This window comes from Triticum urartu, chromosome 5A (assembly GCF_056163025.1).
Source record: "Triticum urartu cultivar PI428250 chromosome 5A, HENAU_Tu73, whole genome shotgun sequence".
NCBI classification, from domain to species: domain Eukaryota; kingdom Viridiplantae; phylum Streptophyta; class Magnoliopsida; order Poales; family Poaceae; genus Triticum; species Triticum urartu.
The window spans coordinates 2,909,420-2,923,691 of NC_141877.1; the positions used below are offsets into that span (position 1 = coordinate 2,909,420).

A 14,272-nucleotide genomic window follows, 5' to 3' on the forward strand; every position below is an offset into this window, starting at 1 on the left:
GCCGAGCTGGGCCGTGGCGCGGGGGTTCGCACACGGCGCACCCCGACTGGGTCGGCCCATTGTGACTGAAATTGGGTGTATTTTTGACAAACGTGAACAAGACTTTACATTTATGTACATCTTTTAAACTAAAATGAAAATTTCCCGAATATTTTTAAAATTTGTAAAAAAAACTTGAAAAAGGGTACATATTTTGAAATTTGGAACAATTCTTAAAATGCGAACATTTTCTAAATTTCCATAACATTTTTTAAAATGCAAAAATGAATTAATTGGTGAACAAAAATTGTGTTCGGGAACAATTTTTGAAAACGTGATATTTTTTAATTGGTGAACAAAAATTGAAAACAGAAACAATTCTAGAAAAATCAAACAAAATTTTGAAACTGAGAACAATTTGAATAACCTAAACAATTTTGTAAATGCGCTTTTTTGTATATATGAACAAAATATTGAAAATGAAGGCATTTTTCTTTAGCTTCGAACATTTTGTAAAACACGAACATCTTTTTTGTAAAACGCGAACAATTTTTGAAATTGTGAACAAATTTTGAAAACGAGATCGTTTCTTGAAACTCCAAAAATTATTCGAAATTTTCGAACAAAAGAACATGAAAAAGAAAAAGGAAATAGAAAATAAAAACAAAAAAGAAACAGAAAAATCTATAAAAACCGCTGGGAACCCTCTAGAAGATTCCCCGCTCGGCCAACTCAGACGCCCAGTCTGCACTCGGCCAGACATACAACGTCAGGGTGCACGGAGGAAATTTTTTGGTCTTTCTTGAAACACAAATCAAAAGATAAACAACTTCAGAGAAACACAAAGCAAATATATATTTTGATTTTGATTTTTTTTCTGTAAAGAAGGCAAATAAGAATAATAACATGAATGATATGTTGGTAAGAAAACGTACTCCCCCAAGCTTAGTTTTTTGGCATAAGTTGGACTTACTGCTCTGATAATGTCAGAGAGAAACGGAGAAGAGGGAGAGAGAGAGAGAGAGAGTGCTGAAATGATTTCAAGACTGCAGTTTTACACTAGACAGATTGGAATTCACCTCCCAAAAAAAGGCACACCAGCTTAACTGCGCTATCATCATCATCATCATCATCATCATGTTATTATTCACAACAACTTGGCTAGCATAAAACACCACACAAGCTCTTGGGGAGTAGGATTACAAACAAAAAATATTGCAAGGCCACACCATACCTATACAACAAAGTGTTTCGATTCCACGATAGAAAATGAATAAAAACACCACCAAATCTCATCAACGACACTAACTTCACCCGACTCGAGTCGCTGATTGATTGATTGATTTCCGTGACCACGAGATGTAGTAGGCACGATCGATCAGGGTTAAGCTCAGGCTCGACACTTCTGGGCAGGCAACCAAGATGTAATGCCTTCTTGTTTTCTCTACACACAAGTCAGCAGAGGGTCCCTGGATGCCATGATTCAACTAACTACACAAGGGATGCTCCAAGGTCTTTTTAATGCTTCATATCAGCATCACATGTTGCGTGCTGAACCGCTCCGAGGCAGAGTCCTGAGATACACACAAAAAATTCTTTAACTAACACATACCGTGCCTAGTGGAGTTTGAAACAAGCATGATGATTATTTATCTCAAAATCTCAACAGAGACAATGGTATCTGCGGTGCGGTAGGGGTGTACTGTACCTTCCAGGTGGCATCTGTGAGGCAGAGGTGCTTGAACTGCCGAACCTTCTTGCTTTCGTATCCTGCTCTTTCTCTAATCGCATAGCCACCACCTCCTTTTCCATGGCAGCAACATCCCGTCTCATCTTCTTAGCCTCTGACTCCATCGCCTTTGTTAAAGTGTCGACTTTCTTAGCCAACATCTGCACATCAAACCACTCATTAACAGGAATGCGGGAACAAAAAAGAGAGGGCAGCCAAACAGTGTGATCCTAGCACCCGGCTAGAGTTACCTCAACTGCATCGTCCTTGTCTTTCAAGCTTTGGTCCTTTTCATGACAAGCCTTCCTCAGAGCAACGACCTCCTTTTGCAGCATATCATACAGCATACCTGACACTGTGTCCTCCGACTCAACAGATGTAAATTCACTAGGCTTCTCATCTGAGTTGTTTGACTCCTTATCTTCGCTGGAGTCGGTAGATACGTTCATGCCAACCCCATTTACATGGCCCTTATAGCGGTCAAGTGATCTACACCCTCCATCAAAAGACTTGGATGCCCCCTTCGCATGGTTCACCAGAGTAGTCGTGGTGGTAGATACCGATGTTCTCATCTGGAATGATGGCCGTTTTGATAGAAAGCCATTGGTCTTGGATGCACTCTCAGCGCCACCAATAGACTGGCGGCGCGCAGCACTTGCATTGGTTCGCGATGTCGACATTCTCAATCCTTCCTCGAGTACTTTAAGCCGTAGCTGGAACTTGTCCTGCGATGTTCGATGCAGATCACAATGAAGAGAGAGCGGAAACAGCTAACTGATAGGAAGACAGAAGTAAAGGATTTCATGAGAAACATGAAGGAAAAATGCATACCTTCAGTTGAGCTTCTGATCTTGCAGCCCTTTCTGCTATAGCAAGTTTATCACGGAGTTGCTGCATTTCTCCCTGTAAAAGGATAATCCTCCACAAGTTAACAAAAGTGCCATGGTTTAGTCTAGTCAAAGAAGAAAATGTGAAAAGGCTACAGTCCCATTGAGGGGCTTCTAGAGATCCATCCAGAAAAGGTCGAGTAAGACTAGAAGATGTGAGACATTCATTACTTACTTGCAGAAGCCTCCGTTCTTCAAGCCATTGCTTAACAGGCATTACTTTATCATTGCCATCTTTCCACTCATTTGCCACCACTACCGCGACCCTATTTGCTGAAACCTTTGCACGGGCAAGCTCACGATCCAGAGTTTTCATTTCCTCCTGAGAACAACATGCATGTAAGAAATATTCACTTGTATGACAATGAAAGATTTCGGGTACACTAAATATCATGAACTGCACGAATAGGGGTTCAAGCCATCATGCATTACATTCATCTCCTGAACTTTCCGCTGATAGTCCCTAACAGCATTTGCGGCTGCGCCACCAGCAAGAACAGCTTCTTCTAGCTCTCTGACGGTCTGAGTAAGTTTTTCGACCTCAGCAACCTTCTGGCGGTGCATTCTGTCCAAGATTTTGTTCTCTTCCTATAGAATACCAAAGACAAAGTCTCATATACCATTGCTGGTCGTATGCCACAGCTAGCAAATTGTTTGTAAATGCATGCTTTCACCGTTTTATACCTGACATATCTCGATCTGTTTCATCAATTCTTGGTTTTTGTTTTGTAAATCATCCACCAAGGAAGCTTTCGCTAATGCTATCTGAACTGTCCTTTCTGCTTCCAGCAGAGCAGCTTCCTTGGATTTGGTAAGACGGTCCAATGCCCTGTTGTCATCTTGTAATTTTGCAATCTGCTCAACAAAATCGACGCATTAGTGTTTCAGCAGGAGGGCATTCAATCGACAGAGAACAGGACTGATGGTAGAATCGACAACTGCACATAAACATCAGTGATAGAATGCGCCGCTTTGCAAATTTGTGAAGTAGCAACACGTAAATCCACATCTGGAAACCAGAAGGTTGGCGGTATTTACCAACTACCAAGACAACGGTAGAAATTAAGTAAGATTACGGGAGGTGCTGCATAAAAGCTACCGATATCTTGTGAGAACAAGAAGTGAATACAGTTTACTAAAAGCAAAGGTTTCATACATGGAACACACTGATGAGACTTTAAGAGAAAACAAGACAAGACAACCATATGGCAAGATGAAAAGTACCTCTTGACGGGCTAGTTTCAGCTCGGCCTCCAGCGGAGCAAGGATGGCCTCGATGGGAGGCATGTCATCATCCTTCTGCGCCGCATGAACCCTCCGCAGCGTAGCCTCCGCTGCAAACTGGGCAGCAAGCGCTGCTTTCTTCTCATCGTTGATCTTCTTCGCTTCAAGGTTCTGCAAAATGCCGCGTATCATCAACAGCTGCTCTCTTGTCAAGATAAAAACTGTGAGCTTGGAAGGAAAAAAAAAACAGGAAAAAGAAGGAAGGGCTGATCCATTACCTTGCTTTCCAGGAGAGACTCTGTGAGCTTGAGCTTCCCATCCACCTTTGCCAGTTCTTCGGTAAGCTTACATTGATGCGTAAGGCAAAGTCAGGATTGTCCCCAAAAATTGAAAAATGCGCGGAAAAGGAAGACATTTGAAGTGTAATGATATGTCAGAGGTGGTTCCTTGGTTAGTTTCTTCTACTCTTTGCAAACAAACAGTTGTCCTAGCATTACACCAAGGGTCTAAAATTTCGACAAACGCGTGAAAAGGAAGGCATTTGGAGCTTCATTGGCTTCTCCTACTTGCAAACTAACAATTGTCCTAAAATGCTCACATAACGGTTCACAGTTTTCATCCTTCATCTGCTTCTACTTGTAAATTAACAAACAGCTATCCAGAACTAGTGAGCAGGTCGTTTTAGTGCCTAGATGTGACAGCTGATACAAGTGCATTTTGAAGGTTCAAGATGCAGATGGAGCTTTCATGAGCTGTAACCGAAAAATCAAGCAGTCGTTTTCGCCGAAAAAGACATGGAAATTGCTCAGGAAACATGAAGCTGATGCTCGGATCTACTCAATTCTAGCCTAGATGTAGAGTAAAAGAGAAGGGGAATTGGGGGGGAATTGAGGGGAGGGGTACTGACATCCTCGACGGCCTTCTCGCGCGCCCGCTCGGAGAGGCGCAGGGCCTTGATCTCCGCCTGCGCGTCGCCGAGCTCCTTCTCCTTGTCTGCAAGCAAGCAAGCACCAAATCCAATCCGTTGAGGTGGAAAGGCGGAATCTTGCTCCGGGCGGCGAGGAGGGAGGGAGGGAGATCCGATCTGGAGGGCAGATCGGATCGGCAATGGAGCTTACAGTGGAGGTCGTTCTCGAGGCGGGTGAGCTCGACGCGGACGGGATCGGAGCCGTGGAGCAGGCTGATGAGGTCCTCCATCTCCAGCGCCGGCTTCAGCCTGGGCCGCTGCTGCTGCGCCGGCGGCTGCTGCTGGTGCTGATGACTCCTCAGCGCCCGGCCGTCGCCGTACGGATCGGCCATGGCCGGCGGCGATCCCAACCGCAACCACGCCACCAATGCGCTGCCTGTGCTTGTGGGGGGCGGTCAGACTCAGAGAGAAGAGAGGAGAGAGTGTGTTAATGGCGGTCAGGTCACATGAATGACAGTGTGCGTGTGCGTGTGTGATGGAGCAAAGGAGGGAGAGGAGAGGATGGTCATTTGCATTTGCAGCCCCGGTCCACGCATCGCATCGCATGTTACCGCCATGTGATCGTTCATTCATTCATTCATTCACTCCCTCACTCATGGACTTGCGTTTGGGGGCTTTTCTTTTCTTTTCCTTTCTTTTCCGGTACACAAAACACACACACAAAAAAAGGTTTTCCCTTTTCTTTTCGTCGGTCGTCGAACCGCACAACTTTTAAGAGGTGTTTTCTCAAAGGGTTAATTCGTTCGATATATGTCGTCGTCGATTCCACGCGTCCAAGAAGCGCCGCCGCAAGCGAAAGACGTCCAAAAAGAAACCGGTTCCATTTCTTTCTACATAGGCGAAGCCCTTGCCGGCTTCTCGAAACAGGAAACAAACACCGACGAAGCATGCGTACTGTTGGGGACATGAGTGATATTAGCTTTGTCATTGTCGATGGTTGCTACCATCGGTCGATGTCTGATCTAATTCAACCTTGTGTGAGTCGAGTCGAGGTTCTCTTCTCTCTGCGTATGCATGGGGCAGTGGGCCATACACGTCACTTGTCGTTTTTTTACTTTTGGGTGAGACTTTGGGTCCTAGACCATCGGGTCCTCAGGGATCAGGGTTTCCTCTCAGGATACCCCGACTCCCTGGTGTGCGTTGGGTTTTAATTGCTAAAACAGGGGAGGAGGGTAAAGTACTCGCCTTTATTCTAACATCAACTATAATCCTCCATATGAGCTTTCATCGGTGCCAACTCCTAAAAGCTTGATTCATCTTGACTCATCCACTCAAACAATAACAAACTTCGAGGAATGAAAGATAATCGCTTAATCTACATTTTCGCCAAACCAATTCATGATCCTCATACTTGTTCTTTAACAAATTTGTTACTCTTGGGGATTGGGACTCCTGGGAGATAAGAGTCAAGCCTGGAAGCTTCCTTGTGTATAGTGTGCTTCCGGAAGTTTGTAAAAGGTTCGGTGGTTGCCTTTAGGGCCCGTTTAGATAGTGTCCACACTGAATTGTGCCTGGCCGGAAGTTTGTCTGAAAGGTGCCTGAGGAGTGTTTGGTTACTATCCTGAAAAAGTAATAGTTTACCTGGGCTGGTGGCATCACAATTTGATTAGCCTGGAGTGTGACCCAGAAAAATTGCTTAGCCTAGGCCAGGCTTTCTGGATAGGACGCCTGGGTAGCTGCCTGGTGCTAGTGAGCCGCTGTTTTCAAGCACTTTTGTTGTTAGGGCCCTTCAATGATTGGCAGTGTATTATTTTAATGCTACACCAGGCCAAGTCATGAACAAAACACGTGTACACCGTGCTAGACTCACGAAGCAAAAAACAATGAAGTGCCAAGCTCAAACTAGGCAGTCTCTTTTCCCATGCACGAAGCCGAGGTCACCAACCCAAACAAACCCTTAAGGCAACCACAAGTGATTTGAGACTCATCCGTTAGGGTGACTCAAAAGGTAGAAAAGGGCGAGCAACTTGGTGGCGTTCAAAAGATTTAACTTCGCACCTCTCTAACAGAGATTAGCACTCCCCCGGAAGTGTGAACTTCAGGATACATCCTCGTCTCCAACTTGTGTGGTCAATCCATTTTCCTACTGATGTTGCTTGAAGCTACGTCGGTATTTCCCCAAAGAGGAAGGGATGATGCAGCACAAAGACGGTAGGTATTTCCCTCAGATATGAAACCAAGGTTATCGAACCAGTAGGAGAACCAACCAACACAACGTAAACAAACCCTGCACACAAATGACAACACCTCGCAACCCGACGTGTTAAAGGGGTTGTCAATCCCTTTCGGGGTACGGTGCCAGAAATTGCATGTTGCCGGAGAAAATTGTAATAGATTGAATAAATAGATCGCAAATAAAGTAAAGTGCAACAAAGTATTTTTGTATTTTTTTGTTTTAATAGATCTGAATAAAAAGAGCAAATAAAATAGATCGCAAAGCAAATATAAGAAAGAAGACCCGGGGGCCGTAGGTTTCACTAGTGGCTTCTCTTGAGAAAGATAGCAAACGGTGGGTAAACAAATTGCTGTTGGGCAATTGATAGAACTTCAAATAATTATGACGATATCCAGGCAATGATCATTACATAGGCATCACGTCCAAGATTAGTAGACCGACTCCTGCCTGCATCTACTACTATTACTCCACACATCGACCGCTATCCAGCATGCATCTAGTGTATTAAGTTAATGGAGAAACAGAGTAATGCAATAAGAACGATGACATGATGTAGACAAGATATATCTGTGTAGAGATAGACCCCATCGTTTTATCCTTAGTAGCAACGATACATACATGTCGTTTCTCTTTCTGTCACCGGGATCAAGCACCGTAAGATCGAACCCACTACAAAGCACCTCTTCCCGTTGCAAGATAAATAGATCAAGTTGGCCAAACAAAACTCAAATATCGGAGAAGAAATATGAGGCTATAAGAGATCATGCATATAAGAGATCAAAGAAACTCAAATAACTTTCATGGATATAAAAAGATATAACTAATCATAAACTCAATGTTGATCAGATCCCAACAAACACACCGCAAAAAGAGTTACATCATATGGATCTCCAAGAGACCATTGTATTGAGAATTCAGCGAGAGAGAGGAAGCCATCTAGCTACCAACTACGGACCCGAAGGTCTACAAAGAACTACTGTGACGCCCCCGATTCGACCGTACACTAATCATACACGCAAATGTGTATGATCAAGATCAGGGACTCACGGGAAGATATCACAACACAACCCTAGACACAAATTGAAATAATACAAGCTTTATATTACAAGCCAGGGGCCTCGAGGGCTCGAATACATAGCTTGATACACAAGAGTCAGCAGAAGCAGCAATATCTTAGTACAGACATAAGTTAGACAAGACTGCCTTAAGAAGACAAACACAAAACAAGAACGATCGAAGAGGTAAGGCCTCCTGCCTGGGACCTCCTAACTACTCCCGGTCTTCGGCGGTCTCCACGTAGTAGTATCCGTCAATGGTGGCATCTAGCTCCAAGGATCCACCATCTGGTTGCATCAACCGGAAAGAAGAAGGAAGGGAAAAAAGGGGTAGCAAAGCAACCATGAGTACTCATCCAAAGTACTCGCAAGCATCAGATCTATACTATGTATGCATTGGTATCAAATGGAAGGGTTGTATTTGTGGACTGAACTGCAGAATGCCAGAATAGGGGGGAAGGCCTAGCCTATCGAAGACTAGCATCTTCAAGCAGCTCCGAGCATCTTGCAGCATGTAGAAGAGTAAAGAATAGCAGTTTATAATTAACAAGCATGTTGTAACAATAACGCCCAGAGATCCTTTCTCGACTCCCTGCGAGAAAGCAATCCCGGAGCCACATATCTTAAATATCCATTTCTAGTTGTATTATATCAAGATATAAGTCTGAACGTCCATTACCGTGGACACGGTATTCGAATAAAGATCTTCCCTACAGGGGTGCACCACGTTTTCCAACACGCTCGATCACTCTGGCCGGACACACCTTTCTAGGGTCAATGCCCGGCCTCGGAAGATCAACACGTCGTAGCCCTTCCTAGGCTCAACAGAGAGGTCCCCGCTGGTCTACATCCTAAGCACTCCGGGGTCTGGGCCCATCGCCCGCAGCACTCCGAGTCGTTACGTGCAGGGCAGACCTAGGCACCACCTCTAGGGTGCCGGCCCAGCCGTGCTGCAATGCTGAACTGGACGTCTGACAAAGCTTCGGCTGATACTGCGACATCGAGGCCCATAACTATTCTCGCGTGGTGGTTAGTGCGTAAAGGCCAAAGGCCAACTCAGAACAAATACCCAAACCATAGTGTATTATTAGCTTGCGGAGACGAGCAGAGACTCACGATAATGTGACCCTGTCGCCTCGTCTCGAGGAAATACGGCAAGGGCAAGCCCAGCCCACTCGAGGGTTGCCTGACTTCCCGGCCGTGCCTCGTAACCATCTTGAGGGTGCTCTCCGGGCCCGCCCGACTTTCCCAAAGGTCTCAAGTAATGTTAAGGTAACCGTGTGTCCAAACATCAAGGGGAAAACCCGAGGAATCACCCCCGGAGGATTCCACTCAATGTAATCATCAAGGTGAACGTAAGAGGGACCAACCTCGAGGTTCACACTTGAGGTGTTGAACGACAGAGCCGTATCGGGAATGGTCAAAGAGGAAATCACCCTCGATGACCATGACCGAATAGCTACACTACAGAATTATCATCAGGAGTGCGTTATGAGGGATCACCCTCGGCACTCGATAGTAGCTCTGCAGAGTCGAGCAACAAAAGGGGCGTGATGTGATGTGCGGTGTCGGGCTCTGGTCGTCGATCATGTAGCTCGAGTCGTCGATGATGAAGCAGGGGCAATAAGGACAAGGTGGAGGTCACTGATGGATCACTATCCAACCTATACTAAGCAGTTTAGGATAAGCAGGTAAGGTACAAAAGCAGGCTATGCATCAGAATAGGAGCAACCAATAACAGTAGCAAAATCTAATGCAAGCATGAGAGAATGGAATGGGCGATATCGGGATGATCAAAGGGGGGGGCTTGCCTGGTTGCTCAGACAAGAAGGGGTCGTCGTCGACGTAGTCGATCACAGCGGCATCAGCGGCAGTGTCGGGGTCTACCGGAGAGAAGAAGGGGAAGAAACAGTAAATACAAGCATACACTTGCAGCACTAAGCATGACATGAGGATACGCGATGTTAGGCGTGTTCTAACGCGGCGTTACATGATACCGGCGAAGGGGGATAACATCCGGGAAGGTTTTCCCGAAGTTTGGCATTTTCGGACAGATGAAACGGAGGGGAAATTTGCATGTTCTCCATGCTAGGGATATGTGGCGGACGAACGGACCATGTATTCGGATTCGTCTCGTCGTTCTGAGCAACTTTCATGTAGAAAACATTTCCATTCGAGTTACAAATTATTTATTATGATTTTTCAAAGTTTTAAACATTTTCTGAAATTAATATTAATTTGAAAATGATGGCTAAAATGCTAAGCGCACCCAGCACAGGGTACACAGAACTGTACCCAGTGGCTGACAGGTGGGCCAGGGGGTCCTAGTTGACCAGTCAATGTTTGACTGGTCAACAGTGGGTGGGGCCCCGTGTCATTGGCTCATTTACTAACTACAGATTAAACATTTTGTTAGTTAAGTTAATTAACTTTTTAACTAATTAATTAATTCACTAATTAATTTTACCATTAATTATTTTTATTTATTTAATTCTCTTTTTTTTAAACAGGGGGATGGGCCCCACTGCTCAGTGGCCCATTAGGCCACTGGAGCGGGTGGTTAACGGTGCGGGCGCTGCCCCGGGCGGAGGCCGAACCCGCCCAGGTGCGGGGCCAGGCCGGCGGGGCGCCGTAGGGCGCCGGCGAGGCACGGCAGGCCGGAGCCAGAGCGGGGCGAGGCGCCGGGCTGCAGAGGCGGGGTGCGAACGTCGGCGTGCATCGGCTTGGCCGGAGCAGAGCCGCAGCAGGGGCCGAGCGACGGCGACCACACGCGGCCATAGGCGCGTGCGAGGGGTGGGGGGGCGAGGGCGCGGGGCCGCGACGCGGCGTGGCGCGCGAGGGCGCTTGCGCGCATGCGGCGCAGGGGTGACAGGCAGCGGTGGCGTGAGGGAGCAGCGGAGAGGCTGAAGCAGGGGCGCAGCAGCTTAGCAGGAGTAGCAGCACGGGCGAAAGGCCGCAGGGTGCGGGCGATGCGGGACGGCGACCACGGGCAGGTGACACGTAGGCACGACCGGAGCATGCCGGGGACAGAGAAGATGGGGTCGGCCGTGGGCGCGGCGGGGTGGCCGCGGGCGTGCAGTAGCGCGTAGGGCCACGTCATGCGGCCGCACGGCGACGAGCAGCAGCAGGGCAAGTGTCGCGGCGACGGCTGTGCGGGGGGGGGGGGGCGACGACCAGGCGACAACGACCACGGAACCGGTGACGGGGAAGAGAGAGGAGGGCGGTGCGGTGCTCACGGTGGGTTTGTAGGGAGGTGGCAGAGTGCTCGGGGAGGGTCGAGGTGGACGGAGCGGCGCCGGTGATCTCGAGCAACCGAGGTTGAAGAAGGGGGGGGTTCGGGGTCGTCGTTGCGGGGCTCTCCCCGTTGATCTGGAGGGCGGGGTCGACGTGAAGGAGCTCCGGCGATGGGGCGGCCAGGAGGCGCCGGGCGGTGTCGTCGGGGAGGCGGGGTGCGGTTGCCGGGGTCGCGGGATCGGGCTCCTCCCCGATCCAGGCGAGTGGGAAGGGAGAGATGAGAGAGTGGGGGGGTGAGGAGATATTTGGGGGGGGGTGCTAGGGTTCGGCGACAGGAGAGGGGCGCCGGCTTAAGTAGCCATGGGCGAGCGCTGGAGGACCGCCGGATGGCCGCCACGGTGATGCCCATCGCCGTGGCAGGCATCGGCAGGGCACAACGCGGGGTGGGAACAGGGGAGAGGGAGGGAGGCAGGGGCCTGCGTGGCCACTTGAGCCAGCCTGGTTAGCTAGATGGGCCTCTAGCCCAGGGAAAGGGGGGTTTTATTTTGTTTTGCTACCTTGCATTTTCTTTTTCTTTTTCTTTTTATCTATTTCATTTTTACTGCTTTATTTTACTCTCTATTTACTATAGTTTTACAAAATACTAAACTAGTTCCTAAAACAGTGTTACTACTTATTCTAATGCTACAATAACTTGGGCTCCCAAATAAATTAGTTTAATATTTTATATATTATAAAAAGCATTTAATTATTGGTTCTAGCTGCTGGTCTGCTAATTTTAGAGCATTTACACATTTTATAAAAGTGTGGTTTCTTCACCATAATTACCTACGCATTATTTGGCACAACCCGAACATTTTAGTTTTATTGTTTGAAAACTTTTGTGGTTTTCCTTTAACTCAAATTTGAATTTGAATCGATTTGAACTACCGCGAGGTTAACAACAGTAACCGCGATGACGTGGCATCATTAGTAGGGAATTACTGTAGCTAAATTATCCGGGCGTCACAATACTCCTCCACTACAAGAAATCTCGCCCCGAGATTTAAGGGATGTAGTAGAGGGAAAGACTCAAAAAGGACGGACCTCAACACATGATAGGTAATTGGGGGCTATCCTAGTGAACGTGGCATAGAGGCATCTCTCGAGTGGAAATTCAAGAAAGTCATCGAGAGCAAGGTAAGGAGGTGTTATAAGAAGCTTCAACTGTGTAGACAACCGTTCGATGTCTGAAACAGAGTGTGAAAGGGCTCAGAGCATTGTGAATAAGTATTGCATCTGATACCAGAACAGATCACAAGGAAGGTGGCTCACGAATACATACGAAGCCAAGTGCAAAGAAGATTTCAGAACCAAGGTTGTACATGAGAGTCAGGTTTCGATCCTGTGGAACTGTGGGTTATGGGCCCACCATGTGGGTTAACAGCATGAAGGCGCTAATCATTTTGCACGGTCATGATAGCAAGGCAAGTCAGAGGATAGCCTGTCAATTATGTTGGCAACAACGTCGGTACCAAGGGCGAGGGACAAAGAGAACCATTTTCCTGCTCGCAAGGCGAGGCGGACCAGTAGGCAAAGTTCTCGTCCATCGGCGGCTACTGGGATGTCATCAACAATAGTAACAAGGTCTTACTAACAGAGTTGTATTTCGAGGCATTTACATAAGCAGCGAATTATCACTGGCTCAAATATGTTACGTTACAAGAAAGGTTAACATAACAATGGAAGGAAAGTGTAGACTCGAATCAGTTATTGGTGTCCTCACGTGTCTACTAACTCAGAACCCATGGAAAATTTTGAATCGGCGAGAAATAACAGTTGATGAAGAACTCATAAGAAGTTATGTAGTTCCGTGATATTCTCGAGATACCAAAGGGGTAATACTCGAAGGTAGATCAAAGTAGAGGTTGGACAGGTTAAACGATCTGAAGAAGATAGTACTTTAACTTGTCCGAGAAATGGAATCAAGGGAGATCAATCATGGTCGGAACCACGGTTGCAAAGGACCAATATAGATACAAGATGAACTTATCACAAGGGGATCATTATTATCATAACAAGAAGCTTCCATGATAAGTTCCACATCGAGTCCATGAGCATGAACACAAAGGTTCAAGGTCGACTCCCACTACATCAATGTATAACCTTCCATTCACTTCTCGCCTTCGTCGAAGTTGTAGAGTCCAAATTCACGAGTAAATAACTCAAGCTCGGAGTAGAGCATGATTGAGGAAGCAGAAGATACAATTTACCAAAGGCATTATGTATCCGAGGAAAATCTCAGAAGGTTATTGCATATGAAGGACGCTGGCAAATAGAACCCCACAAAGGATCTGGTGTGAGCATCGGTACTCAACCAGAAGGAGAAAGAATGCAAGGGTATCAGATTATAGAAACAACTGACCAATTCAAATCTCGAATACAAAGGAATTATGATTTCTAAATCGGGGGATCAAAAGCAGAGGCTCTGGTCAAAGACAAGTAAGTTGAATAGACATAGATCGACAATCGATCAAGGTTTGATTTGTCGAACACCAGCTCATGTCCGGGGTGACGTCTGAGCTGATGGGAAGAATTCTAATTGTGATTGAGGATTGTGAACATTCACAAACATATCGAATCAAATGCTCAAAATTAAATATGACAAAGGATACTACTGAATATTGCCGGACATATGGAAAGCATCCACAATGCAAGCAGACAAGGAGGAGCAAGAGTAATAGGTTTCTAAGTATTTTCGGAAGATCGGATAATATTCCAAAGAATTTTGTGAAACAAAGATCAACTGTGGGCGAACGGATACTCGACAAGCGCGGGTAATTATCCGCAGGGGTATTCATGTGGCAAAGAATTGCAAGGCAGTAAGCATAAAGGATTCTCGGAACATCGAAGAGTATTTCAGGACATCTTGTAATAACAAGAGTAACTGGGAATGAAGGTATGAACGACAAAGTAGGTAGTTACGCATAAGGATTTATCGGTGGTAGGGATCGCAAAGACGAAGGGTATAAGGGTCTCAAG

General features: G+C 46.6%; 1 protein-coding gene across 1 annotated transcript; it reads right to left on the minus strand.

Moving 5' to 3' along the window:
• Positions 1-1,053: 1,053 nt before the first annotated feature.
• LOC125506790 (microtubule-associated protein 70-1) lies at positions 1,054-5,330 on the minus strand. Its single transcript, XM_048671499.2, has 11 exons — positions 4,938-5,330; positions 4,727-4,812; positions 4,098-4,163; positions 3,820-3,990; positions 3,280-3,450; positions 3,028-3,183; positions 2,771-2,917; positions 2,540-2,611; positions 1,960-2,433; positions 1,688-1,869; positions 1,054-1,553 (listed from the first exon to the last, which is right to left on the minus strand). Exons 1-11 carry the CDS (start codon positions 5,116-5,118, stop codon positions 1,517-1,519), a joined length of 1,743 nt encoding a protein of 580 aa, XP_048527456.1. The 5' UTR covers positions 5,119-5,330; the 3' UTR covers positions 1,054-1,516.
• Between the last annotated feature and the right edge of the window lie 8,942 nt (positions 5,331-14,272).

Excerpts from the sequence above, each read along its gene's own strand:
- LOC125506790 (XM_048671499.2), bottom strand. The coding sequence starts at position 5,118 with ATGGCCGATCCGTACGGCGACGGCCGGGCGCTGAGGAGTCATCAGCAC. Across the intron at positions 4,813-4,937 it reads CCTCGAGAACGACCTCCACT|ACAAGGAGAAGGAGCTCGGC; the intron begins GTAAGCTCCATT and ends GCTTGCTTGCAG. Across the intron at positions 1,554-1,687 it reads TCACAGATGCCACCTGGAAG|GACTCTGCCTCGGAGCGGTT; the intron begins GTACAGTACACC and ends TGTGTATCTCAG.